The sequence below is a fragment of the Poecile atricapillus genome, chromosome 19, assembly GCF_030490865.1.
Source record: "Poecile atricapillus isolate bPoeAtr1 chromosome 19, bPoeAtr1.hap1, whole genome shotgun sequence".
Lineage (NCBI taxonomy): Eukaryota > Metazoa > Chordata > Aves > Passeriformes > Paridae > Poecile > Poecile atricapillus.
In genome coordinates this window covers 453,290-479,528 of record NC_081267.1, presented here as the reverse complement: position 1 = coordinate 479,528, position 26,239 = coordinate 453,290, and the positions used below count along the sequence as shown (strand labels likewise).

The following is a 26,239-nucleotide window of genomic DNA, read 5'->3' as shown; positions in this document are numbered from 1 at the left end:
GGGGCGTGGCCGAGTGACGTCATCGTCATCGTCATCATTGGGTGACGTCATCGTCCGGTGATGTCATCGTTGGGTGATGTCATGGGGAAAAAAAGGAAAGAGGGGAAAATGAGGTGGGAAATGGGGGCGTGGCCGAATGACGTCATCGTCGTCGTCGTCATCATCATCATTCGGTGACGTCATCGTCCGGTGATGTCATCATTTGGTGATGTCATGGGAAAAAAAGGGAAAGATAAAAAAATAAGGAAAAAATTGGGATTTTGGGCGGAATTTGGGAGATTTTTCGGGGAATTTTGAGAGTTTTGGGGGGAAATTGGGATTTTGGGGAAAATTTGGGAATTTTGGGGGAATTTGGGGATTTTTGGAGGGGAAAATTCAAGAATTTTGAGGGGAATTTGTGGTTTTTGAGGGAATTTAGTGGAAAATTGGAATTTTTGGGGGAATTTTGGGATTTTGGGGAAGTTTTGAGGGAATTTGGGGAAATTTTTCGGGGAATTTGGGGAGTTTTGGGGGGAAATTGGGATTTTGGGGGAAATTCGTGGTTTTTGAGGGAATTTAAGGAGATTTTGGGATTTTTGAGGGAATTTGGGGGATTTTTGGGAGGAACATTGGGAATTTTGGGGGTAAAATTGGGGATTTTGGGGTGAATTTGAGAAAATTTGGGGGTTTTTGGGGGGTAAAATTGGGAATTTTGTCATCATTCGGTGACGTCATAATTTGGTGATGTCATCGTTCGGTGATGTCATGGGGAAAAAAAGGGAAAGAGGGGAAAATGGCGGAAAATGGGGGCGTGGCCAAATGAAGTCATCATCATCATTCGATGACGTCATCGTCCGGTGACGTCATCATTCGGTGACGTCATGGGAAAAAACGGGAAAAGAAAAAAATAATGGAAAAATTGGGGATTTTGGGGGGAAATTGGGATTTTGGGGAAAATTTGAGGGAATTTGGGTAAAATTTGGGGAAATTTGGGGAAATTTGGGGAAATTTGGGGAAATTTGGGGGGTTTTGGACGAAAAAATTGGGATTTTGGGGGAAATTTGGGAATTTTGGGGGAATTAGGGGAAATTTGGAGGGAATTCGGGGGAAAATTTGGGGATTTTGGGGAAAATTTGGGAAGTTTGGGGGAAATTTGGGGGAAATTTGGGGATTTTGGGGAAAATTTTCAGGGTTTTGGGGAAATTTGGGGGAATTTTGGGATTTTTTGGGGGAAATTTGGGGATTTGGGGGAAAATTGGGGATTTTGAGGGAATTTTTGGATTTTGGGGAGAAATTGGGATTTTATGGGGGAAAATTTGGGAAATTTGGGGGTTTTGGGGGATTTTTGGGGGGAAAATTGGGAATTTTGGGGAGAAATTTCAGGGTTTTGGGAAAATTTGGGGGAATTTTGGGATTTTTTGGGGGAAATTGGGAAAATTTGGGGAAATTTGGGGGGTTTTGGACGAAAAAATTGGAATTTTGGGGAGAATTTGGGAGATTTTTTGGGGGATTTGGGGAGTTTTGGGGGGAAATCGGGAATTTTGAGGGAATTTTGAGGGATTTGGGGATTTTGGGGGGAATTTGGGAATTTTGGGGGTAAAATTGGGGATTTTGGGAGGAATTTTAGAAATTTTGGGGGGTAAAATTGGGAATTTTGTCATCAGGGGGCGTGGCCGAGTGACGTCATCATCATCATTCGGTGACGTCATCGTCATTGGGTGATGTCATGGGAAAAAAAAAGGGAAAGAGGGGAAAATGAGGTGGGAAATGGGGGCGTGGCCGAGTGACGTCATCGTCGTCGTCATCGTCATCATTCGGTGACGTCATCGTCCGGTGATGTCATCATTGGGTGACGTCATGGGAAAATAAAGGGAAAAAAGGGAAAATGAGGGAGGAAATTGAAAATTTTGGGATTTTTGGGGTAAAATTGGGGATTTCGGGGGCAAAAATTGGGATTTTTGGGGAGAAATTTCAGGGTTTTGGGGAAAATTTGGGGAAATTTTGGGATTTTGGGGGGAATTTGGGAAAATTTGGGGAAATTTGGGGTTTTTGGACAAAAAAAATGGGATTTTGGGAGGAATTTGGGGAAATTTGGGAAAATTTGGGGAAATTTGAGGGGTTTTGAACGAAAAAATCGGGTTTTTGGGGAGAATTTGGGAGATTTTTTGGGGAATTTGGGGAGTTTTGGGGGGAAATCGGGAATTTTGAGGGAATTTTGAGGGATTTGGGGATTTTGGGGGGAATTTGGGGGGATTTTGGGGAAAATTTGGGGATTTTGGGGGAAATTTTGGGGATTTTGGGGGGTAAAATTGGGAATTTTGTCATCAGGGGGCGTGGCCGAGTGACGTCATCATCATCATTCGGTGACGTCATCGTCCGGTGATGTCATCGTTCGGTGATGTCATGGGGAAAAAAAAGGGAAAGGAGGGAAAATGAGGGAAAAAATGGGGATTTTTGGGGTGAAAAATTCGGATTTTTGGGGGAATTTTGGGAAAATTTGGGAATTTTGGGGGAAATTTGGGGGAAATTGGGATTTTGGGGGAAATTTGGGAAATTTGGGAAAATTTGGGGAAATTTGGGGAAATTTGGGGGGTTTTGGATGAAAAAATTGGAATTTTCGGGGGGAATTTGGAAGATTTTTGGGGGAATTTTGGGATTTTGGGGGGAATTTTAGGGAAAATTTGGGGATTTTGGGGGGAAATTTCAGGGTTTTGGGGAAAATTTGGGGAAATTTTGGGATTTTGGGGGGAATTTGGGGGGTTTTGAAGAGAAAATTGGGATTTTGGGTAGAATTTGGGGGAATTTTGGGGAATAATTGGGGATTTTGGGGAAAATTTGGGAATTTTGGGGGTAAAATTGGGCATTTTGAAGGTATTTCGGGAAATTTGGGGTTTTAGGGAAAAAATTGGGAATTTTGGGGGAAATTTGGGGATTTTTGGGGAAAATTTTCAGGGTTTTTGGGAAAATTTGGGGGAATTTTGGTATTTTGGGGAGAATTTTGGAAATTTGGAGGGAATTTTGGGATTTTTCGGGGGAAATTGGGGATTTTGAGATTTTTTTGGAGGAAAATTGGGAATTTGGGGGAATTTTGGGGGAATTTTCGGGATTTTTTGGGGAAATTTGGGGATTTTGGGGAAAATTTGGGAAGTTTGGAGATTTTTGGGAGGAAATTGGGATTTTGGGGGGAATTTGGGGAAAATTTGGGGATTTTGGGGAAAATTTGTGAATTTTGGGGGTAAAATTGTGGATTTTAGGGGGAATTTTAGGAATTTTGGGGGGTAAAATTGGGAATTTTGTCATCAGGGGGCGTGGCCGAGTGACGTCATCATCGTCATCGTCATCATTCGGTGACGTCATCATTCGGTGACGTCATGGGAAAAAAGGGAAAGAGGAAAAAATGAGGGAAAAATTGGGAAATTTGGGATTTTTGGGCGGAAAATTGGGAATTTTGGGGGAAATTTGGGAAAATTTGGGGATTTTGGGGTAAAATTTGGGGATTTTGGGGATTTTTGGGGGGAAAATTTTGGAAGGAAAAGTTAGAATTTTTCAGGGTAAATTTGAGAGGATTTTGAGATTTTGGGGGAATTTGGGGAAATTTGGGGGGTTTTGGACAAAAAAATTGGGAAAAAAACGGAAAAAAAATCAGAAAAAAACGGGAAAAAAAATCAGAAAAAAATCGGGAAAAAAAGGGAAAAAATGGGAAAATTTTGGGGAATTTTTGGGAATTTCGGGCATTTTACCTGGAGCAGGTGAAGAGGGGGAGAGGGAGGAGAAAAATTGGGATAAAAATGACAAAAAATCAGAAAAAAATCAGAAAAAAATAAAAAAATGGGAAAAAATCATAAAGAAATGGGAAAAAATGGGAAAAAAATGGGAAAAAATGGGAAAAAAATGAGAAAAAAATGGGAAAAAAATTTGAAAAAATGGAAAAAATGGGAAAAAAACGGGAAAAAAATGGGAAAAAAATGGGAAAAAATGCGAAAAAAATGGGAAAAAAATGGGAAAAAATGGGAAAAAAATGGGAAAAAAATGGAAAAAAAATGGGAAAAAATTGGGAAAAAATGGGAAAAAATGGGAAAATTTTAGGAATTTTGGGAATTTTGGGAATTTTGGGGAATTTTACCTGGAGCAGGTGAAGAGGGAACCGTTGACGCCGCCGAAGGTGGAGAGGGCGACGGCGAACGGCATCACCCAGGCCATGGGGCCCAGAACCTTCTCCCCGAACGTCTGGAGAGGGGGAAAAATGGGGAAAATCCCGGAATTCCCCACGGGAACGGAAAATTCCGGGAGTTTTTACTAAAATTCCCGGTTTTTACCCCAAAATTTGGCTTTTTTCCCCCCAAAATTTCCCTTTTTTTGACCCAAATATTCCAATTTTTCCCTCAATTTTTATCATTTCTTTCCCTTTTTATTCCCAAATTTTAAAGGTTTTTCCCCAAATTTTTGAGATTCCCCAAAATTCCCAATTTTTACCCCAAAATTCGGCTTTTTTCCCCCCAAAAAATTCACATTTTTACCCAAAATATTCAAAATTTTCCCATAATTTTATCATTTTTTCTCTTTTGATTCCCAAATTCCCAAGATTTTTCCCCAAATTTCTGAGATTTCCCAAAATTTTCCCAAAATTCCCAATTTTTACCCCAAAATTTGGCTTTTTTCCCCCTAAATTTCCCTTTTTTTATCCCAAATATTCCAATTTTTCCCATAATTTTATCATTTTTTTCCCTTTTTATTCCCAAATTTTAAAGGTTTTCCCCAAATTTTTGAGATTTCCCAAAATTCCCAATTTTTACCCCAAAATTTGGCTTTTTCCCCCCAAAATTTGCCTTTTTTTATCCCAAATATTCAAATTTTTCCCTCAATTTTTATCATTTTTCCTCTTTTTCCCCAAATTTCTGGAATTTCCCAAAGTTTTCCCAAAATCCCAAGAATTTCCCTGAAATTCCCACTTCTTTTACCCAAAATTCCCATTTTTTAACCCCAAAAATTCCATTTTTTCCCCAAAATTTCACTTTTTTTACCCCAAATATTCAAATTTTTCCCTCAACTTTATCATATTTTCCCTCTTAATTCCCAAATTTCCAAGTTTTTCCCAAAGTTTCCCAAAATCCCCAGGTTTTATCCCAAAAATTTGGGTTTTTTTTTTCCTAAAAATCCCCATTTTTAACCCCAAAAATCCCAATTTTTAACCCCAAAAATTCCCCATTTTTTTGCTCAATTTTTGTCATATTTCCACCGATTTTCACCAAATTTTCACCGTTTTTTCCCAAATTTCACCTTTTTCACCCCAATTTCCAGCCCCAGGTGACCCCAAAACCCCCAAAATCCCCATTTTTAACCCCAAAATCCCCATTTTATCTACAAAATTCACATTTTTCGCTCTTTTTTTGTCATTTTTTCACCGATTTTGACCAAATTTCCCCTTTTTAACCCCAATTCCAGTCCCCAAGTAACCCGAAAACCCCCAAAATCCCCATTTTTAACCCCAAAATCCCCTTTTTTTTTTCCCCCGAAATTCCCCATTTTTCGCTCTATTTTTGTCATTTTTTCACCGATTTTCCCCATTTTTCCACCGATTTTCACCATTTTTTCACCGTTTTTTCCCGTTTTTTCCCCTTTTCGCCCCAATCCCCGCCCCAGGTGACCCCAAAACCCCAAAATCCCCATTTTTAACCCCAAATCCCCATTTTACCTCCAAAATTCACATTTTTCGCTCTATTTTCCCCATTTTTCCACCGATTTTCACCAAATTTTCACCGTTTTTTCCCAAATTTTCCCTTTTTCACCCCAATTCCAGCCCCCATTGACTCCAAAACCCCCAAAAACCCCAAAATCCCCATTTTTAACCCCAAATCCCCATTTTATCTCCAAAATTCACATTTTTCGCTCTATTTTCCCCATTTTCCCACCGATTTTCACCAAATTTTCACCGATTTTTCCCAAATTTCCCCTTTTTCACCCCAATTTCCAATCCAGGAATCTCCAGGTGATCCCAAAACCCCCAAAATCCCCATTTTTAACCCCAAATCCCCATTTTATCCCAAAATTCACATTTTTTCCTTGATTTTCCCCATTTTTCCACCGATTTTCACCAAATTTTCACCATTTTTTCCCAAATTTCCCCATTTTTCTAATTTTTTACCTCATTTTCTGCCCCAAAAACCCCAAAATCCCCATTTTTAACCCCAAATCCCATTTTATCTCCAAAATTCACATTTTTCCCTCTATTTTCCCCATTTTTCCACCGATTTTCACCATTTTTTCACCGTTTTTTCCCGTTTTTTCCCCTTTTCGCCCCAATCCCCGCCCCAGGTGACCCCAAAAACCCCAAAATCCCCATTTTTAACCCCAAAATCCCATTTTACCTCCAAAATTCACATTTTTCGCTCTATTTTCCCCATTTTTTCTCTATTTTTGTCATTTTTTCACCAATTTTCACCAAATTTTCACCGTTTTTTCCCAAATTTCACCATTTTTCCCATTTTTTACCTCATTTTCTGCCCCAAAAACCCCAAAATCCCCATTTTTAACCCCAAAACCATTTTTCGCTCTATTTTCCCCATTTTTCCACCGATTTTCACCATTTTTTCACCGTTTTTTCCCGTTTTTTCCCCTTTTCGCCCCAATCCCCGCCCCAGGTGACCCCAAAAACCCCAAAATCCCCATTTTTAACCCCAAAATCCCATTTTACCTCCAAAATCCCCATTTTTTGCTCTATTTTTGTCATTTTTCCACCGATTTTCACCAAATTTTCACCATTTTTTCCCGAATTTCCCCTTTTTCACCCCAATTCCAGCCCCCATTGACCCCAAAACCCCCAAAAACCCCAAAATCCCCATTTTTAACCCCAAAATCCCATTTTATCTCCAAAATTCACATTTTTCGCTCTATTTTCCCCATTTTTTCACCGATTTTCACCATTTTTTCACCGTTTTTTCCCAAATTTCCCCTTTTTCACCCCAATCCCCGCCCCAGGTGACCCCAAAACCCCAAAATCCCCATTTTTAACCCCAAATCCCCATTTTACCTCCAAAATTCACATTTTTCGCTCTATTTTCACCATTTTTCCACCGATTTTCACCAAATTTTCACCGATTTTCCCCAAATTTTCCCATTTTCCCCCCACTTTCTCCCCCAGGTGACCCCAAAATCCCCATTTTTAACCCCAAAATCCCATTTTATTTCCAAAAATTCACATTTTTCGCTCTATTTTTGTCATTTTTTTCTCTATTTTCGTCATTTTTTCACCGATTTTCACCATTTTTTCACCGTTTTTTCCCGTTTTTTCCCCTTTTCGCCCCAATCCCCGCCCCAGGTGCGCTCACCACGGCCACGGCGTCGCTCTGCAGGATCTCCTGCGGGCTCATGGCCGCCAGGTACGCCACGTTGGCCGCCACGTACAGGAAGGTGACCAGCGGCAGCGAGATGGAGATGGCCAGGGGCAGGTTCCTGCTCGGGGGAGCCCGAAATCACCCAAAATGACCCAAAATTTGGAAAAAACGACCCAAAAAACCCCAAAATTGACCCAAAAATCAGAAAAATTGACCCAAAAAAACCCAAATTTGACCAAAAAACCTCCAAAACTGACTCAAAAAACAAAAAAATCCCCATTTTTTTCCCCATTTTCCCCCACTTCCCTCCGAGGTGGCCCCAAAATCCCCATTTTTTACCCCAAAAATTCCCATTTTTAACCCTTTCTTTCCCCCATTTTTTTCCCATTTTTTCCCCATTTTTCCACCACTTTTTGTCATTTTTTCACCAAATTTTCCCTTTTTTTTCCTCAAATTTTTTCTCTTTTTTTCCCCAATTTTTTCTCATTTTTTCCCTTTTTTCCCCCAATTTCCCCCACTTTTTCCCTCAATTTTTCCCTTAATTTTTTCCCATTTTTCCCCTTTTTTTCCTCATTTTTTCTCAAATTTTTCCCCTTTTTTTCTCCATTTTTCCCCATTTTTTCCCATTTTTTTCCCAAATTTTCCCCATTTTCCCCCCATTTTTTCCCTCAATTTTTTCCCATTTTCCCCCATTTTTTCCTCATTTTTCCCCATTTTTTCCCCAAATTTTCCCCATTTTCCCCCCATTTTTTCCCTCAATTTTTTCCCATTTTTCCCCCATTTTTTCCCCATTTTTTTTCCCATTTTTTCTCAAATTTTTCCCCATTTTTTCCCATTTGTTTCCCAATTTTCCCCATTTTTCCCCCAATTTTTTCCCATTTTTCCCCTTTTTTTCCTCATATTTTTCCCCATTTTTTCCCCAAATTTTCCCCATTTTTTCCCCATTTTTTCCCTCAATTTTTTCCCATTTTTCCCCATTTTTCCCCCATTTTTTCCCTCAATTTTTTCCCATTTTTCCCCCATTTTTTCTCCCATTTTTTTCCCCATTTTTCCCCAAATTTTTGTCATTTTTTCACCAAATTTTCCCCATTTTTCCCCCATTTTTTCCCATTTTTTCCTCAATTTTTTCTCTTTTTTTCCCCATTTTTTTCCCATTTTTCCCCATTTTTCCCCATTTTTTCCCTCAATTTTTTCCCATTTCTCCCCTTTTTTTCCTCATTTTTTTTCTCAAATTTTTCCCCATTTTTTTCCCATTTTTCCACCAATTTTCCCCAATTTTTCTGCATTTTCCCCCATTTTTTCCCATTTTCCCTCATTTTTTCCCCATTTCCCTCTCAGGTGACCCCAAAATCCCCATTTTTAACCCAAAAAATTCCCAATTTTTAACCCAAAACATTCCAAATTTTTAACCCCAAAATTTCCCATTTTTCCCCATTTTCCCACCGATTTTCCCCATTTTTTCACCGATTTTCACCAAATTTTCACCGATTTTTGTCATTTTTCCCCATTTTCTCCCGTTTTTTCCCAAATTCCCGCTTTTTCCCCCCATTTCTCACCTCTCGGGGTCCCGCAGCTCCTCGGTGACGTAATTGAGGAAATTCCAACCCCCGTAAGCGAAGGAGCCCTGGAGACAGGCCAGGAACAGCGGCCCCGCCCCCGGCCCCGCCCAGAAGGTGAAGGCCTGCGAGGGGCGGAGCCAGAAGTGCTCACCTGGTTCGGGGAAAATTTCGGGAGTTTTGGGAAAATTTTTGGAATTTTTTCGAATTTTTTTCGAATTTTTTTCGATTTTTTTCTGATTTTTTTCGGAATTTTTTCTGATTTTTTTTGAATTTTTTTCGAATTTTTTTTTTATTTTTTTCAAGATTTTTTTGAGATTTTTTTGAGATTTTTTTCTGAATTTTTTTGAATTTTTTTGGGAATTTTTCCCAATTTTTTCTGATTTTTTTCGAATTTTTTTCGGATTTTTTCGATTTTTTTCTGATTTTTTGTGAATTTTTAATGAATTTTTTGGGGATTTTTTCAGATTTTTTTTAGATTTTTTTCGGAATTTTTTCAGATTTTTTTCGAATTTTTTCTGATTTTTTGGGGAATTTTTCTGGAATTTTTCCCATTTTTTTCTGAATTTTTTTGGATTTTTTCAGATTTTTTGGGGGAATTTTTTGCGAATTTTTGGGGAATTTTTCCCATTTTTTAGATTTTTTTTTTGTTTTTTTTTTCTGATTTTTTCTGAATTTTTTCGGATTTTTTTTCAGATTTTTTGGGGATTTCTTTGGGGATTTTTCCAGGCCAGGAACAGCGGCCCCGCCCCCGGCCCCGCCCAGAACTGGAACGCCTGCGAGGGGCGGAGCCAAAAGTGCTCACCTGGATTGGGGAAAAATTGGGAATTTTTGGGAAATTTTCCCTTTTTTTTTCCTTTTTTTTTCGATTTTTTTCTGATTTTTTTCGATTTTTTTCTGATTTTTTATGGAATTTTTTCTGAATTTTTTTGGATTTTTTTTCTGATTTTTTTCTGATTTTTTTTGAATTTTTTCTCAATTTTTTTTGAATTTTTTTGGATTTTTTGGGGAATTTTTCCCAATTTTTTCTGATTTTTTTTAGATTTTTTTCAGAATTTTTCTGGATTTTTTTCAGATTTTTCCTAAATTTTTTGGAATTTTGGGGAAATTTTTGGGGGATTTTTTGAGGATTTTTTTGGGATTTCTTTGGGGATTTTTCCAGGCCAGGAACAGCGGCCCCGCCCCCGGCCCCGCCCAGAACTGGAACGCCTGCGAGGGGCGGAGCCAAAAGTGCTCACCTGGATTGGGGAAAATTTCGGGAGTTTTGGGAAAATTTTTGGAATTTTTTCGAATTTTTTTCGAATTTTTTTCGATTTTTTTCTGATTTTTTTGGGATTTTTTTCTGATTTTTTTCTGATTTTTTTCAGAATTTTTTCTGATTTTTTTCGAATTTTTTTCGAATTTTTTTCGATTTTTTTCTGATTTTTTTTTTGAATTTTTTCTGATTTTTTTCGGGTTTTTTTTGGATTTTTTTCGGATTTTTTTGAGATTTTTTATTTTAATTTTTCTAAATTTTTTCTGAATTTTTTGGGGATTTTTTTGGGAATTTTTTCCAATTTTTTCTGATTTTCTTTATATTTGTTTCTGAATTTTTTCTGAATTTTTTTCGGATTTTTTTTGGCATTTTTTCAAATTTTTAATGAATTTTTTGGGGACTTTTTCAGATTTTCTTTTGGATTTTTTTCGGATTTTTTTTCGGATTTTTTTTCTGAATTTTTTCGGATTTTTTTCGATTTTTTTCTGATTCTTTTTTGGAATTTTTTCTGAATTTTTTATTATTTTTTTTTATTTTTTTTGGATTTTTTTCGGAATTTTTTTTATTTTTGGGGAATTTTTTGGGAATTTTTCCCATATTTTTTTGGATTTTTTTTCGATTTTTTTGAGATTTTTTTCTGAATTTTTTTTTAATTTTTCTGGATTTTTTTCAGATTTTTCCCAAATTTTTGGGGGATTTTGGGGAAATTTTTTGGGAAATTTTTTTGGGATTTTTTGGGGATTTTTTGGGGATTTTTCCAGGCCAGGAACAGCGGCCCCGCCCCCGGCCCCGCCCAGAACTGGAACGCCTGCGAGGGGCGGAGCCAAAAGTGCTCACCTAGATCGGGGAAAATTTGGGGAAAATTTGGGGGTTTTTGGGAAAATTTCCCATTTTTTTCGGATTTTTTTTAGAATTTTTTCGAATTTTTTCCGAATTTTTTTCGATTTTTTTCTGATTTTTTTCGAATTTTTTCCGATTTTTTTCAGATTTTTTTCGGAACTTTTTCGGATATTTTTGAGATTTTTTTTTATTTTTTTCCCAACTTTTTCTGAATTTTTTTAGATTTTTTGGGGAATTTTTCCCAATTTTTTCTGATTGTTTTTAGATTTTTTTCTGAATTTTTTTTAAATTTTTTGGGAAATTTTTCCAAATTTTTTCAGATTTTTTTTAGATTTTTTTCTGAATTTTTTTGGATTTTTTTCGATTTTTTTCTGATTTTTTTTGGAATTTTTGCGAATTTTTAATGAATTTTTTGGGGATTTTTTCAGGTTTTTTTCAGATCTTTTTCTGATTTTTTTTTGGATTTTTTTCGATTTTTTTCTGACTTTTTTCTGATTTTTTTCTGAATTTTTTTGGGGAATTTTTTAGGATTTTTTATCAGATTTTTTGGGGATTTTTCCCATTTTTTGAATTTTTTTCTAATTTTTTTCCGATTTTTTTCTGATTTTTTTTCAGATTTTTTTGGGGAATTTTGGGGGATTTTTCCCATTTTTTGGGGATTTTTTGGGGGACTTTTTTAGGATTTTTTTTCTGATTTTTTTTTTAAATTTTCTGGATTTTTTTCCGGATTTTTCCTGAATTTTTGGGGATTTTTGGGGATTTTTTGGGGATTTTTGGGGGATTTTTGGGGGATTTTTGGGGATTTTTTGGGATTTCTTTGGGGATTTTTCCAGGCCAGGAACAGCGGCCCCGCCCCCGGCCCCGCCCAGAAGGTGAAGGCCTGCGAGGGGCGGAGCCAAAAGTGCTCACCTGGAAATTTTGGGGAAAAATCGGGAAAGTTTGGGAAAATTTTTGGAATTTTTTCGAATTTTTTTCGAATTTTTTTCGATTTTTTTTCGATTTTTTTCTCATTTTTCCCCATTTTTTTGTCATTTTTTCCCATTTTTCCCCCAATTTTTTCCCCATTTTTTCCCCGTTTTTCCCCCATTTTTTCCCATTTTTCCCCCATTTTTATTCCCCATTTTTATTCCCCATTTTTTCCCCATTTTTCCCCATTTTTTCCTCAAATTTTTCCCATTTTTTCTTCCATTTTTATCCCATTTTTTCCCATTTTTTTCCCATTTTCCCCCATTTTTCCCCAATTTTTTCCCCATTTTTTCCCCAATTTTTTCCCCATTTTTTCCACCCATTTTTTCCCAAAATCCCCCATTTTTTCCCCCCATTTTTAACCCTTTCTTCCCCATTTTTTCCCCATTTTTCCCCCATTTTTTCCCCATTTTTCCACCGTTTTTCCCCGGGTTTTTTCCCCAAACTCCCCCAAATTCCCGTTTTTTCCCAAATTCCCGTTTTTTCAGCCCATTTCTCACCTCTGCCCACGATCAGCGCCAGCGCCAGCAGCTTCCCCCCCGTGAAGGCGTCCTGGAGCCCAATCCCCAAACTCCCCAAAATGCCCCAAAATGCCCCAAATTCCCCCATTTCCCACAACATTCCCGACCTTTGCCCGCTCACCCAAATTCCCACTTTCTTCACCCATTTTTAAACACTTTTGCCCCAATTTTTAACCATTTTTTCCCATTTTTATTCCCATTTTTTTTCCATTTTTTTCCATTTTTTTACCCATTTTTTCCTCAAATTTTTCTCATTTTTTCTCTCATTTTTTCCCCATTTTTTCTCATTTTTTTCCCATTTTTCCTTCAATTTTTTCCCCATTTTTCCCCATTTTTCCCCATTTTTTCCTCAAATTTTTCTCATTTTTTCTCCATTTTTTTTCTCATTTTTCCCATTTTTCCCCAATTTTTTCTCATTTTTTCCCCAATTTTTTCCCATTTTTTCCCCATTTTTTCCTCAAATTTTTCCCTCATTTTTTCCCCATTTTTTCCCCAATTTTTTCCCCATTTTTTCCAATTTTTCCCCATTTTTCACCATTTTTTCCTCAAATTTTTCCCATTTTTTCCCCATTTTTCCCCATTTTTTCCCCATTTTTTCCCCATTTTTCCCCATTTTTATTCCCCATTTTTTCCCCATTTTTTCCCCATTTTTCCCCATTTTTTCCCCATTTTTATTCCCCATTTTTTCCCAATTTTTTCCCATTTTTCCCCCAATTTTTTCCCCATTTTTTACCCGTTTTTTCCCAAATTCGCAGAATTTTCCCCCATTTTTTCCCCCCATTTTTAACCCTTTCTTCCCCATTTCATTCCCATTTTTTCCCCCATTTTTTCCCCATTTTTTCCGATTTTTCCCCATTTTTTCCCCATTTTTCCCCCGTTTTTCCCCGGGTTTTTTTCCCCCATAATCCCGTTTTTCCCCCCAAATCGCCGTTTTTTCCCAAATTCCCGTTTTTTCAGCCCATTTCTCACCTCTGCCCACGATCAGCGCCAGCGCCAGCAGCTTCCCCCCCGTGAAGGCGTCCTGGAGCCCAATCCCCAAACTCCCCAAAATGCCCCAAAATGCCCCAAAATGCCCCAAATTCCCCCATTTCCCACAACATTCCCGACCTTTGCCCGCTCACCCAAATTCCCACTTTCTTCACCCACTTTTAAACAGTTTTGCCCCATTTTTTTCCCATTTTTTCCCATTTTTTCCCATTTTTTCCTCAAATTTTTCTCTTTTTTTTCCCCATTTTTTCCCATTTTTTTTCCATTTTTTTCCCATTTTTTCCTCCAATTTTTTCCCCATTTTTACCCATTTTTACCCAATTTTTCCCCAATTTTTTCCCCATTTTTTTCCAATTTTTTCCCCATTTTTCTCCATTTTTTTCTCATTTTTTTCCCATTTTTTTCTTAAATTTTTCTCAATTTTTCCTATTTTTTCCCCCATTTTTTGCCATTTTTTCCTCAAATTTTTCCCATTTTTTCCACATTTTTTCCTCAAATTTTTCCCCATTTTTTCCCCATGTTTTTCTCCATTTTTTCCCCATTTTTTCCCCAATTTTTTCTCATTTTTTTCCCCAATTTTTTCCTATTTTTTCCATTTTTTTTCACCATTTTTTTCCATTTTTCCCCCAATTTTTTCCCAATTTTTTTCTCATTTTTATCCCCATTTTTCCCCATTTTTTCCCATTTTTTCCACTTTTTTTCCCCATTTTTCCCCATTTTTCCCCATTTTTTCTCAATTTTTTCCCCATTTTTTCCTCTTTTTTTTCCCCATTTTTTCCCATTTTTCCTCATTTTTCCCCCATTTTTTCCCCCCATTTTTAACCCTTTCATTCCCATTTTTTCCCCATTTTTCCCCATTTTTCCCCATTTTCCCACCGTTTTTCCCCGGGTTTTTTTCCCCCAAATCCCGTTTTTTCCCCCCAAATTCCCGTTTTTTCCCAAAATTGGATTTTTTCAGCCCATTTCTCACCTCTGGCCATGAGCAGGGCCCCGGCGCCCACGATCAGCGCCAGCGCCAGCAGCTTCCCCCCCGTGAAGGCGTCCTGGACCCGCGTGGCCCAGCGGGCGCTGCCGCAGTTCACCCACGTCAGCAGAACTGGGGTGAAAAACCACGATTTTGGGAAAATTCGGGAAAAAAAATGAGATTTTTAGCAAAAAACCCGAAATTTTTAGCAAAAAAAATGGATTTTTTAGGGCAAAAAATGGATTTTTTAATGGCATTTTTTGGGGAAAAAATTGGATTTTTAGGGGGAAAGTGGACTCACATGAGATTGGGAATTTTGGGGAAAAATTCGAGGATTTTCGGAAAAAATTAGGGAATTTTAGGAAAAAATTTGTAATTTTTAGAAAAAAAAATGAAATTTTTAGGTGAAAAAATGGATTTTTTAGGGCATTTTTTAGGGAAAAAATCGGATTTTTTAGGAGTAAAATGGACTGGAAAATTGGGGGAAAAAAAGAGGATTTTGGGAAAAAAATTTGGGATTTTTGGGAAAAAAATGGGATTTTTAAGTGAAAAAATGGAGTTTTTATGGCAAAAAATGGAATTTTTAAGGGATTTTTTGGGGAAAAAATTGGATTTTTTAGGAGTAAAATGGACTTGAAAATTGGGGAAATAAATGGGGATTTTAGGAAAAAAATTTGGGATTTTTGGGAAAAAAATGGGATTTTTAAGTGAAAAAATGGAGTTTTTAGGGCAAAAAATGGATTTTTTAGGGCATTTTTTTGGGAAAAAATCGGAATTTTTAGGGGGAAAATGGACTCAAAAAATTGGGAGAAAATTTGGGGATTTTGGGAAAAAAAACTTCGGAATTTTTGGGAAAAAAATTGGGATTTTTTAGGGAAAAAAATGGAATTTTTGGAGCATTTTTGGGGTAAAAAATGGGATTTTTAGGGGTGGGAATGAGGTTTGGGAAGGGCCCAGCGGGCGCTGCCGCAGTTCACCCATGTCAGCAGAACTGGGGCCAAAAACCGCGATTTTGGGAAAATTCAGGAAAAAAAACGCAATTTTTAGCAAAAAAAATGGAATTTTTAGCAAAAAAAATGAAGTTTTTAGGTGAAAAAATGGATTTTTTAGGGCCTTTTTTGGGAAAATAATTTGATTTTTAGGGCTAAAACCGACTGGAAAATTGGGGAAAAAACCGAGGATTTTGGGAAAAAAATTTGGGGATTTTAGGTGAAAAAATGGGAATTTTAGGAAAAAATATGGGATTTTTAGCAAAAAAAATGGAGTTTTTAGGGCATTTTTTAGGGAAAAAATAGGAATTCTTAGGGGGAAAATGGACTCAAAAATTTGGGGAAAAAATTGGGGATTTTGGGAAAAAATTTCGGATTTTCAGGTGAAAAAATGAAATTTTTAGGTGAAAAAATGGAGTTTTTAGGACAAAAAAATGGATTTTTTGGGGATTTTTTAGGGCATTTTTTTGGGAAAAAATCGGAATTTTTAGGGGGAAAATGGATTCAAAAAATTGGGGAAAAAATCAGGGAATTTGGGAAAAAAATGAAGTTTTTAGGTGAAAAAATGGATTTTTTAGGGCAAAAAATGTGATTTTTAAAGCAAAAAAGGAGATTTTTTGGGACACAAAATGAGCTCGAATGAAAATTTGGGGTGAAATTCTGGGATTTTGGGAAAATTCTGGAAAAAATGGGATGTTTAGCAAAAAAAATGAAATTTTTAGGTGAAAAAATGGATTTTTTACGGCGTTTTTTGGGGAAAATAATTTGATTTTTAGGGGTAAAAATGGGCTCAGGTGCGAGGGAAAAAATTGGGGAAAAATTTGGGGATTTTGGGAAAAAACTCGAGAATTTTAGGAAAAAATTTGGTATTTTTAGGAGAAATTTGGGGATTTTTAGGAGAAAAAAGGGATTTTTTAGGGCAAAAATTGCAATTTTTAGAGCACAAAATGGGATTTTTTGGGAGGAAAAACAAACTCAGAAAATTGGGGAAAAATTGGTGATTTTGGGAAAAAATTTGGGATTTTTAGGTGAAAAAATGGGAATTTTAGAAAAAATATGGGATTTTTAGGTGAAAAATGGATTTTTTAGGGCATTTTTGGAAGAAAAAATGGGATTTTTTAGGAGTAAAATGGACTCAAAAATTTGGGGAAAAAATCGGGGATTTTGGCAAAAAAATTGGGGAATTTTAGGAAAAAAAATGGGATTTTTAGGTGAAAAAATGGGATTTTTTAGAAAAAAAAACGAAGTTTTTAGGGCAAAAAATGGAATTTTTAAGGGATTTTTTAGGGAAAAAATTGGATTTTTAGGGGGAAACTGGACTCAAATATTTGGGGAAAAAATTGGGGATTTTGGGAAAAAATTTGGGATTTTTGGGAAAAAAATGGGATTTTTAAGTGAAAAAATGGAGTTTTTAGGGCAAAAAATGGAATTTTTAAGGGATTTTTTGGGGAAAAAATTGGATTTTTTAGGAGTAAAATGGACTTGAAAATTGGGGAAAAAAATGGGGATTTTAGGAAAAAGATTTGGGATTTTTGGGAAAAAAATGGGATTTTTAAGTGAAAAAATGGAGTTTTTAGGGCAAAAAATGGAATTTTTAAGGGATTTTTTAGGGAAAAAATTGGATTTTTTAGGGGTAAAATTCACTCAAAAAAATTGGGGAAAAAATTGAAGATTTTGGGAAAAAAAAATTGGGAATTTTGGGTGAAAAATTTGGGATTTTTAGGGTTAAAATTGGGATTTTTTGGGAGCATTTTTCGGTTACAAAATGGGATTTTTAGGGGCGGGAATGAGGTTTGGGAAGGGCCCAGCGGGCGCTGCCGCAGTTCACCCACGTCAGCAGAACTGGGGCGAAAAACCAAGATTTTGGGAAAATTCGGGAAAAAAAACGCAATTTTTAGCAAAAAAAATGGAATTTTTAGATGAAAAAATGAAGTTTTTAGGTGAAAAAATGGATTTTTTATGGTGTTTTTTAGGGGAAAAATTGGATTTTTAGGGGGAAAGCGAACTCAAATATTTGGGGAAAAAATTGGGGATTTTGGGAAAAAATTTGGGATTTTTGGGTGAAAAAATGGGATTTTTAGCAAAACAAATGGAGTTTTTAGGGCAAAAAATGGATTTTTTATGGTATTTTTTTAGGGAAAAAATCAGAATTTTTAGGGGGAGAATGGACTCAAAAAATTGGGGAAAAAATCGGGGATTTGGGGAAAAAAATTGGGATTTTTAGCAAAAAAAATTGGGATTTTTAGAAAAAAAATGGAGTTTTTAGGGCAAAAAATGGATTTTTAATGGCTTTTTTTAGGGAAAAATTTGGATTTTTTAGGGGGAAAATGGACTTGAAAATTGGGGAAGAAATTGGGGATTTTGGTAAAAAAAAATTGGGGGATTTTGGGTGAAAAAATGGGAATTTTTGGAGCAAAAAATTGGGATTTTTAAGGGAAAAAAATTGGAATTTTTGGAGCCATTTTTGGGTCAATTCGAAGCTGTTTTGGGTCATTTTTTTTCCCCATTTTTTTCTGGATTTTTTTGGGAATTCCAGGAATTTTGGGAATTCTGGGATCTCAGGTGAATCCCAGTTAAATTTGGACCCAATTTTGACCCAATTTGGGTCCATTTTGAGCCATTTTGGGTCAAATTTGGTCAATTTTGGTCATTTTTTGACCATTTTCACCATTTTTTCACCATTTTTCCCATTTCTTCCCCGTTTTTTTGGGGAATTTTGGGAATTTTGGGAATTCTGGGATCTCAGCTGAATCCCAGTTAAATTTGGACCCAATTTGGGTTCATTTTGAGCCATTTTGGGTCATTTTGACCCATTTTTGCAATTTTTTGACCGTTTTTCGTCATTTTTTCACCATTTTTCCCATTTTTTCCCCATTTTTTTTGGGAATTCCGGGAATTTTGGGAATTCTGGGAATTGTGGGATCTCAGGTGAATTCCAGGTGAAATTTGGGTCAATTTGAGTCCATTTTGGGTCAAATTTGGTCAATTTTGGTCAATTTTGGTCATTTTTCACCATTTTTTCACTATTTTTCCCATTTTTTCCCAGATTTTTCCAGGAATTTTGGGAAATTTGGGAATTCTGGGAATTGTGGGATCTCAGGTGAATTCCAGATGAAATTTGGGCCCAATTTGGGTCCATTTTGGGTCAATTTTGGTCAATTTTGCTCATTTTTTGACCATTTTTTACCATTTTTTGCCATTTTTCCCATTTTTTCCCAGATTTTTCCAGAAATTTTGGGAAATTTGGGAATTCTGGGAATTGTGGGATCTCAGGTGAATTCCAGGTGAAATTTGAGTCAATTTTGGGTCAATTTTGGGTCAAATTTGGTCAATTTTCGCTGTTTTTCGTCATTTTTTCACCGTTTTTCCCATTTTTTCCCCGTTTTTTTTGGGAATTCCGGGAATTTCGGGAATTCTGAGAACTGAGGTGAATTCCAGTTAAATTTGGGTCAAATTTCAGTCAACTTTGGGTCAATTTTGGGTCCATTTTGGGCCACTTTAAGCCATTTTTCGCCGTTTTTTGACCGTTTTTCGCCGTTTTTTCGCCGTTTCTCCCCGGATTTTTTTTGGGAATTCCGGGAATTCCGGGAATTTTGGGAATTCCGGGAATACTCACGCAGGCAGGCGGCAGCCAGGATCCTCTGGGCGCTCTCGGGGGTGGGGCAGGAGGGGAAGAGGAGCCAATTTGGGGCCATTTGGGCTCATTTTGGGTCAATTTGGACATTTTGGGTCATTTTTTCCCATTCTCTTCCGGATTTTTCCAGGAATTCCGGGAATTTTGGGAATGTTGAGAACTGAGGTGAATCCCAGTTCAATTTGGACCCAATTTGGGTTCATTTTGAGCCATTTTGGGTCAATTTGGGTCAATTTTGAGTTAATTTTGGTCATTTTTTGACCATTTTCACCATTTTTTCACAATTTTTCCCATTTTTTCCCCGTTTTTTTTGGGAATTCCGGGAATTTTGGGAATTCTTGGAACACAGATGAATTCCAGTTAAATTTTGACCCAATTTTGACCCAATTTGGGTCAATTTTGGGTCAAATTTGGGTCAATTTTGGTCATTTTTTGACCATTTTCACCTTTTTTTCACCATTTTTCTCTTTTTTTCCCCGTTTTTTTTGGGAATTCCGGGAATTTTGGGAATTCTGGGAACTGAGGTGAATCCCAGTTAAATTTGGACCCAAATTGGATCCATTTTGGGTCCATTTTGGGTCATTTTTACCCATTTTTACCATTTTTTGACCGTTTTTCATCATTTTTTCACCATTTTTCCCATTTTTTCCCAGATTTTTCCAGGAATTTTGGGAATTTTGGGAATTCTGGGATCTCAGATGAATCCCAGTTAAATTTGGACCAAATTTGAGTCCATTTTGGACCCATTTTGGGTCATTTTGACCCATTTTTGCCATTTTTTCACCATTTTTCATCATTTTTTCACCATTTTTCCCATTTCCTCCCAAATTTTTTTGGGAATTCCGGGAATTTTGGGAATTCTGGGAATTGTGGGATCTCAGGTGAATTCCAGGTGAAATTTGGGTCAAATTTCAGTCAATTTTGGGTCAAATTTGGGTCAATTTTGGTCAATTTTGGTCATTTTTCACCATTTTTTCACTATTTTTCCCATTTTTTCCCAGATTTTTCCAGAAATTTTGGGAAATTTGGGAATTCTGGGAATTGTGGGATCTCAGCTGAATCCCACTTAAATTTGGACCTATTTTGAGTCAATTTTGGGTCAAATTTGGTCGTTTTTTGCCATTTTTTGACCTTTTTTGCCGTTTTTTCACCGTTTTTCCCATTTCCACCCAAATTTTTTTGGGAATTCCGGGAATTTTGGGAATGTTGGGAATTCTGGGAACTGAGCTGAATCCCAGATGAAATTTGGGTGAAATTTCAGTCAATTTTAGATCCATTTTGGGTCAATTTTGGGTCGATTTTAGCCATTTTTTGACCGTTTTTCGCCGTTTTTTCGCCGTTTTTCCCCGGATTTTTTTTGGGAATTCCCGGAATTCCAGGATTTTCAGGATTTTTGGGAATACTCACGCAGGCAGGCGGCAGCCAGGATCCTCTGGGCGCTCTCGGGGGTGGGGCAGGAGGGGAAGAGCGGCTGCAGGACGTAGTTGGCGAAGGTGAGGGCGATGACGGCCTGGTTGGTCGGGTAAATCACCAGCAGGGAGATCCAGAGGCGCAGGAAACTGGGAATTTGGGGAAAAAAACGGGAATTTTGGGAATTCTGGAAGGTTCCGGAAGGTTCCAGAAATTTCTGGGAATGGGGGGAAAAAAAACGGGGAAAAAAAATGGGAATTATGGGCGAAATTATGGGGAAAATTGGATTTAAAATTCAATTTAAATTCAATTTAAAATTCAATTTAAATTCCATTAAAATTCCATTAAAATTCAATTTAAAATTCAATTTAAATTCCATTAAAATTCCATTAAAATTCAATTTAAAATCCCAATTAAAATTCCAATTAAAATTCAGTTTAAAATTCCAATTAAAATTCAGTTTAAAATTCAATTTAAGTTCCATTAAAATTCCAATTAAAATTCCAATTAAAATTCAGTTTAAAATTCCAATTAAAATTCCAATTAAAATTCCAATTAAAATTAAATTTAAATTCCAATTAAAATTCAGTTTAAAATTCAATTAAAATTCAGTTTAAAATTCAATTTAAATTCCATTAAAATTCCAATTAAAATTCAATTTAAAATTCAATTTAAATCCAATTTAAATTCCATTAAAATTCAATTAAAATCCCAATTAAAATTCCAATTAAAATTCAGTTTAAAATTCAATTTAAATTCAATTTAAATTCCAATTAAAATTCAATTTAAAATTCAATTAAAATTCAGTTTAAAATTGAATTTAAAAATTCCATTAAATAAAAAATTCCCAAAAAAATTCATTAAAAAAAATTCCCCAAAAAAATTTCATTAAAAAAAAAAATTCCCAAAAAATTCCAATTAAAAAATTCCATTAAAAAAAAAATTCCAGGAAAAAATTTCCATTAAAAAATTCCACTGAAAATTCCAGGAGAAATTTGGGGGAATTAAATTAAATTAAATTGAATTAAATTAAATCAAATTAAATTAAATAAAATTAAATTAAATTAAATCGAATTAAATGGAATTAAATTAAATTAAATTAAATTGGATTAAATTGGGTCGGGTAAATCACCAGCAGCGAGATCCAGAGGCGCAGAAATCTGATAAAAAACGGGGATTTTGGGAAAAAATGGGAATTCTGGAAGGTTCTGGAAGGTTCCAGAAGGTTCTGGGGGAATTTTGGGAGAAATTCCTGGGAAAATCGCCCGGAAAATTCCATAAAAATTCCATAAAAACTCCATTAAAATGAAGAACGGCCCAAAATGGCGGGAAAACACCCAGAAAATGGCGGGAAACTGACACAAACTGGCGGGAAACCGGCAGAAAATGGTGGGAAACTGCCAGAAAATGGCGGGAAACTCCCAGAAAATGGCGGGAAACTCCCAGAAAATGGCGGGAAACTGCCAGAAAATGGCGGGAAACTCCCAGAAAATGGCGGGAAACTGCCAGAAAATGGCGGGAACCTCCCAGAAATTGGCGGGAAACTGGCAGAAAATGGCGGGAAACTCCCAGAAAATGGCGGGAACCTGACACGAAATGGCGGGAAACCTCCAGAAAATGGCGGGAAACTCCCAGAAAATGGCAGGAACCTCCCAGAAAATGGCGGGAAACTGCCAGAAAATGGCGGGAACCTGACACAAACTGGCGGGAAACGTCCAGAAAATGGCGAGAAACCTCCAGAAATTGGCGGGAAACCCTCAGAAAATGGCGGGAAACTCCCAGAAAATGGCGGGAAACCCCCAGAAATTGGCGGGAAACCGCCAGAAAATGGCGGGAAAACACCAGAAAATGGCGGGAACCTCCCAGAAATTGGCGGGAAACTGGCAGAAATTGGCGGGAACCTCCCAGAAATTGGCGGGAAACCTCCAGAAATTGGCGAGAACCTCCCAGAAAATGGCGGGAAACTCCCAGAAAATGGCGGGAAACCATCCAAAATGGCGGGAAACCTCCATAAAATGGCGGGAAACCTCCAGAAAATGGCGGGAACCTGACACAAAGTGGCGGGAAACCGGCAGAAATTGGCGGGAAGCTCCCAGAAATTGGCAGGAACCTGCCAGAAATTGGCGGGAACCTTCCAGAAATTGGCGGGAACCTGACACAAACTGGCGGGAAACCGCCAAAAATTGGCGGGAACCTGCCAGAAATTGGCGGGAAACTGTCAGAAATTGGCGGGAAACGGGCAGAAATTGGCGGGAACCCCCCCAGGAGCCCCCGCTCACCCCGTGAGGGGCCCGAAGGCGTGGCTGACGTAGGCGTAGTCGCCGCCGGGGAGGGGCAGGGCCACGCCCAGCTCGGCGTAGCAGAGAGCCCCGGCCGCCGTCACCGCCCCCGACAGCGCCCAGACGATGAGGGAGGGACCCACGGCACCGGCGTGAGCCAAAACGCCACGGGGAGCCACGAAAATGCCCGAGCCGATGATGTTACCTGAGGGGAAAGGGAAAAAAAATGGGGGTTTTAGGGGTTTGGGGAAAAAAAAAGGGATTTTTGGGAGAAAATTTGGGGTTTTTAGGAGAAAAATTGGATTTTTTTAGGAGAAAATTTGGGGTTTTTAGGAGAAAAATTGGATTTTTTAGGAGAAAATTGGGATTTTTTTCAGGAAAAAATTTGGATTTTTTTTAAGGAAAAAATTGCGGATTTTTGTGAAAAAAAATGGAGATTTTTAGGAGAAAATTTGGGTTTTTTTAGGAGAAAATTTGGATTTTTTTAGGAGAAAATTTGGGGATTTGGGGGAAAATAAATTGGGAATTTTAGGGAAAAAAATTGGGGATTTTTAGGAGAAAATTTGGATTTTTTAGGGAGAAAATTTGGAGTTTTGGGGGAAAAAAAAATGGGGATTTTTAGGAAAAAAATTTGGATTTTTAGGAGAAAATTTGGGGATTTTTTTGGAATTTTTAGAGAAAAAATTTGGATTTTTAGGAGAAAATTGGTGATTTTTTTGAGGAAAAAATTGGGGATTTTTAAGAGAAAAATTGGGGTTTTTGGGGAAAAAAATTTGGAATTTTTAGGGGAGTTTTTTGAAAAAAATGGGGATTTTTAGGAGGAAATTGTGGATTTTTGGTGTTTTTGGGGTGAAATTGGGGATTTTTGGGGGTTTTGAGGCCCCAGACGATGAGGGAGGGACCCACGGCCCCGGCGTGAGCCAAAACGCCACGGGGAGCCACGAAAATGCCCGAGCCGATGATGTTACCTGAGGGGAAATAAAGGGAAAAAAAATGGGGTTTTAGGGGTTTTGGGAAAAAAAATGGGGTTTTTGGGAGAAAATTTGGATTTTTTAGGAAAAAATCGGGGGATTTTAGGAGAAAATTTGGGGTTTTTTTGGAATTTTTAAGGAAAAAAAATGGGATTTTTAGAAAAAAAATTGGGGTTTTTAGGAGAAAATTTGGGATTTTTTAGGGAGAAAATTTGGGGATTTTTGGAAAAAAAATTAGGTATTTTTAGGGAAAAAAATGAGATTTTTTAAGAGAAAATTTGGATTTTTTAGGAGAAAATTTGGGGTTTTTTTGAATTTTTAGGGAAAAAAAAAGGGGTTTTTAGGAGAAAACTTGGATTTTTTAGGAGAAAATTTGGATTTTTTAGGAGAAAATTTGGATTTTTTAGGAGAAAATTTGGATTTTTTTAGGAGAAAATTTGGATTTTTTAGGGAAGAAAAAATGGGATTTTTGGGGAAAAAAATCGGCTTTTTTAGGAGAAAATTGTTGATTTTTTGGAGAAAAAAAATGGGATTTTTAAGAGAAAAGTTGGATTTTTTAGGAGAAAATTTGGATTTTTTTAGGAGAAAATTTGGAATTTTAAGGACAAAATTTGGGGATTTTGGGGAAAATAAATTGGGATTTTTAGGGAAAAAAAATGGGGATTTTTTAGGAGAAAATTTGGGATTTTTGGAACAAAATTCGGATTTTTTAGAAGAAAAAAATGGGGATTTTTAGGATTTTTTGGGAAAAAAAACGGGGATTTTTAGGAAAAAAATGGGGTTTTTAGGAGAAAAAATGGGGATTTTTAGGAGAAAATTTGGGTTTTTTGGGGAAAAAAATTGGATTTTTTTAAGGAAAAAATTGGGGATTTTTGAGGAAAAAATTGGGAGTTTTTAGGAGAAAATTTGGGATTTTTAGGACAAAATTTGGGGTTTTTGGGAAAACAAATTGGGATTTTTAGGGAAAAAAAGCGGGGATTTTTTAGGAGAAAATTTGGGATTTTTGGAACAAAGTTTGGATTTTTTAAGAGAAAAAAATGGGGATTTTTAGGGGTTTTTGGGAAAAAAAACGGGGATTTTTAGGAAAAAAATGGGATTTTTAGGAGGAAAAAATGGGGATTTTTTAGGGAGAAAATTTGGGTTTTTTGGGGAAAAAATTTGGGGATTTTAGGGAAAAAAAATGGGATTTTTAGGAGAAAATCGGTGATTTTTTGGAGAAAAAAAATGGGGTTTTTAGGAGAAAAATTGGGGGTTTTTTTAGGAAAAAAATGGGGATTTTTAAGAGAAAATTTGGATTTTTTAGGAGAAAATTTGGGATTTTTTCATAAAAATTTGGGATTTTTAGGGAATTTTTTGGGGAAAAAAATGGGGATTTTTAGGGAGAAAATTTGGATTTTTTTAGGGGAAAAATTGGGGTTTTTGGGAGAAAATTTGGATTTTTTTTAGGAGAAAATTTGGGGTTTTTTTGGAGATTTTTTTCATAAAAAATTTGGGATTTTTAGGGATTTTTTTGGGGAAAAAAATGGGATTTTTAGGAGAAAAAAATGGGGATTTTTAGGAGAAAATTTGGGGGTTTTGGGTAAAAAATTTGGGATTTTTAGGGAAAAAAATTGGGATTTTTAGGGGTAAAAAATTGGGATTTTTAGGACAAAATTTGGGATTTTTGGAGATTTTTTTGGGGAAAAAAAATTGGATTTTTAGGGAAAAATTGGGGATTTTTAGTAGAAAATTGAGGATTTTGGGGGAAAAATGGAATTTTTGGGGGTTTTGGGAAAAATGGGGATTTTTAGGGTTTTTTATGGAAAAAAAAAGGGAATTTTTGGGTGAAAATTGGGGATTTTTGAGGGAAAATCGGGGAATTTTGGGGTTAAATTTTGAGGGGATTTTGGGATTTTTTGGCTCCAAAAAAATCCGAATTAATTTGGGGCAAAATCCGGGGATTTTGGGAGGGGTGGGGGAGGGGAGGGGGATCCCGAGGGACGAAAAATTTGGGAATTTTTCATTAAAAAAACCCAAAAAAAACCCCCAAAAAATCAGAAAAAAGTCCCAAAAAAAAATCCTAAAATCCCAAAATTTGATTTTTTCACCCCAAATTTATTTTTCCCGATTTTTTTTATGGGAAAAATCCCAAAAAATCCAAATTAGGGGGGTTCCCGAGGGACAAAAATTTGGGAATTTTTCATTAAAAAAACCCCAAAAAATCCGAAAAAAATCCGAAAAAAATCAGAAAAAAATCCCAAAAATCCCAAAATTTGAATTTTTCACCCCAAATTTATTTTTCCCGATTTTTTTTAGGGGAAAATCCCGAAAAATCCAAATTAGGGGGGTTCCCGAGGGACGAAAATTTGGGAATTTTTCATTAAAAAAACCCAAAAAAAACCCAAAAAAAATCAGAAAAAAATCAGAAAAAAATCACAAAAAATGCAAAAATCCCAAAATTTGAATTTTTCACCCCAAATTTATTTTTCCCGATTTTTTTTTAGGGGAAAATCCCCAAAATTCCCTTTTTGGGGGGGATCCCGAGGGACAAAAAATTGGGAATTTTTCATTAAAAAAC

The 26,239-nt window shown here is 36.5% G+C and overlaps 1 protein-coding gene across 1 annotated transcript in view; it reads right to left on the bottom strand.

Moving 5' to 3' along the window:
* The window catches only part of LOC131586315 (large neutral amino acids transporter small subunit 2-like), a 31,033-nt gene that overhangs the window by 2,635 nt on the left and 2,159 nt on the right, over positions 1-26,239 (bottom strand). The window contains exons 2-7 of the mRNA XM_058853143.1: positions 22,712-22,916; positions 20,430-20,581; positions 14,406-14,531; positions 8,867-9,020; positions 7,305-7,428; positions 4,103-4,206 (exon numbers count right to left, since the gene is read on the bottom strand). Of these exons, the coding sequence (XP_058709126.1) occupies positions 4,103-4,206; positions 7,305-7,428; positions 8,867-9,020; positions 14,406-14,531; positions 20,430-20,581; positions 22,712-22,916 (865 nt within the window). The remainder of the gene's footprint in view (positions 1-4,102; positions 4,207-7,304; positions 7,429-8,866; positions 9,021-14,405; positions 14,532-20,429; positions 20,582-22,711; positions 22,917-26,239) is intronic.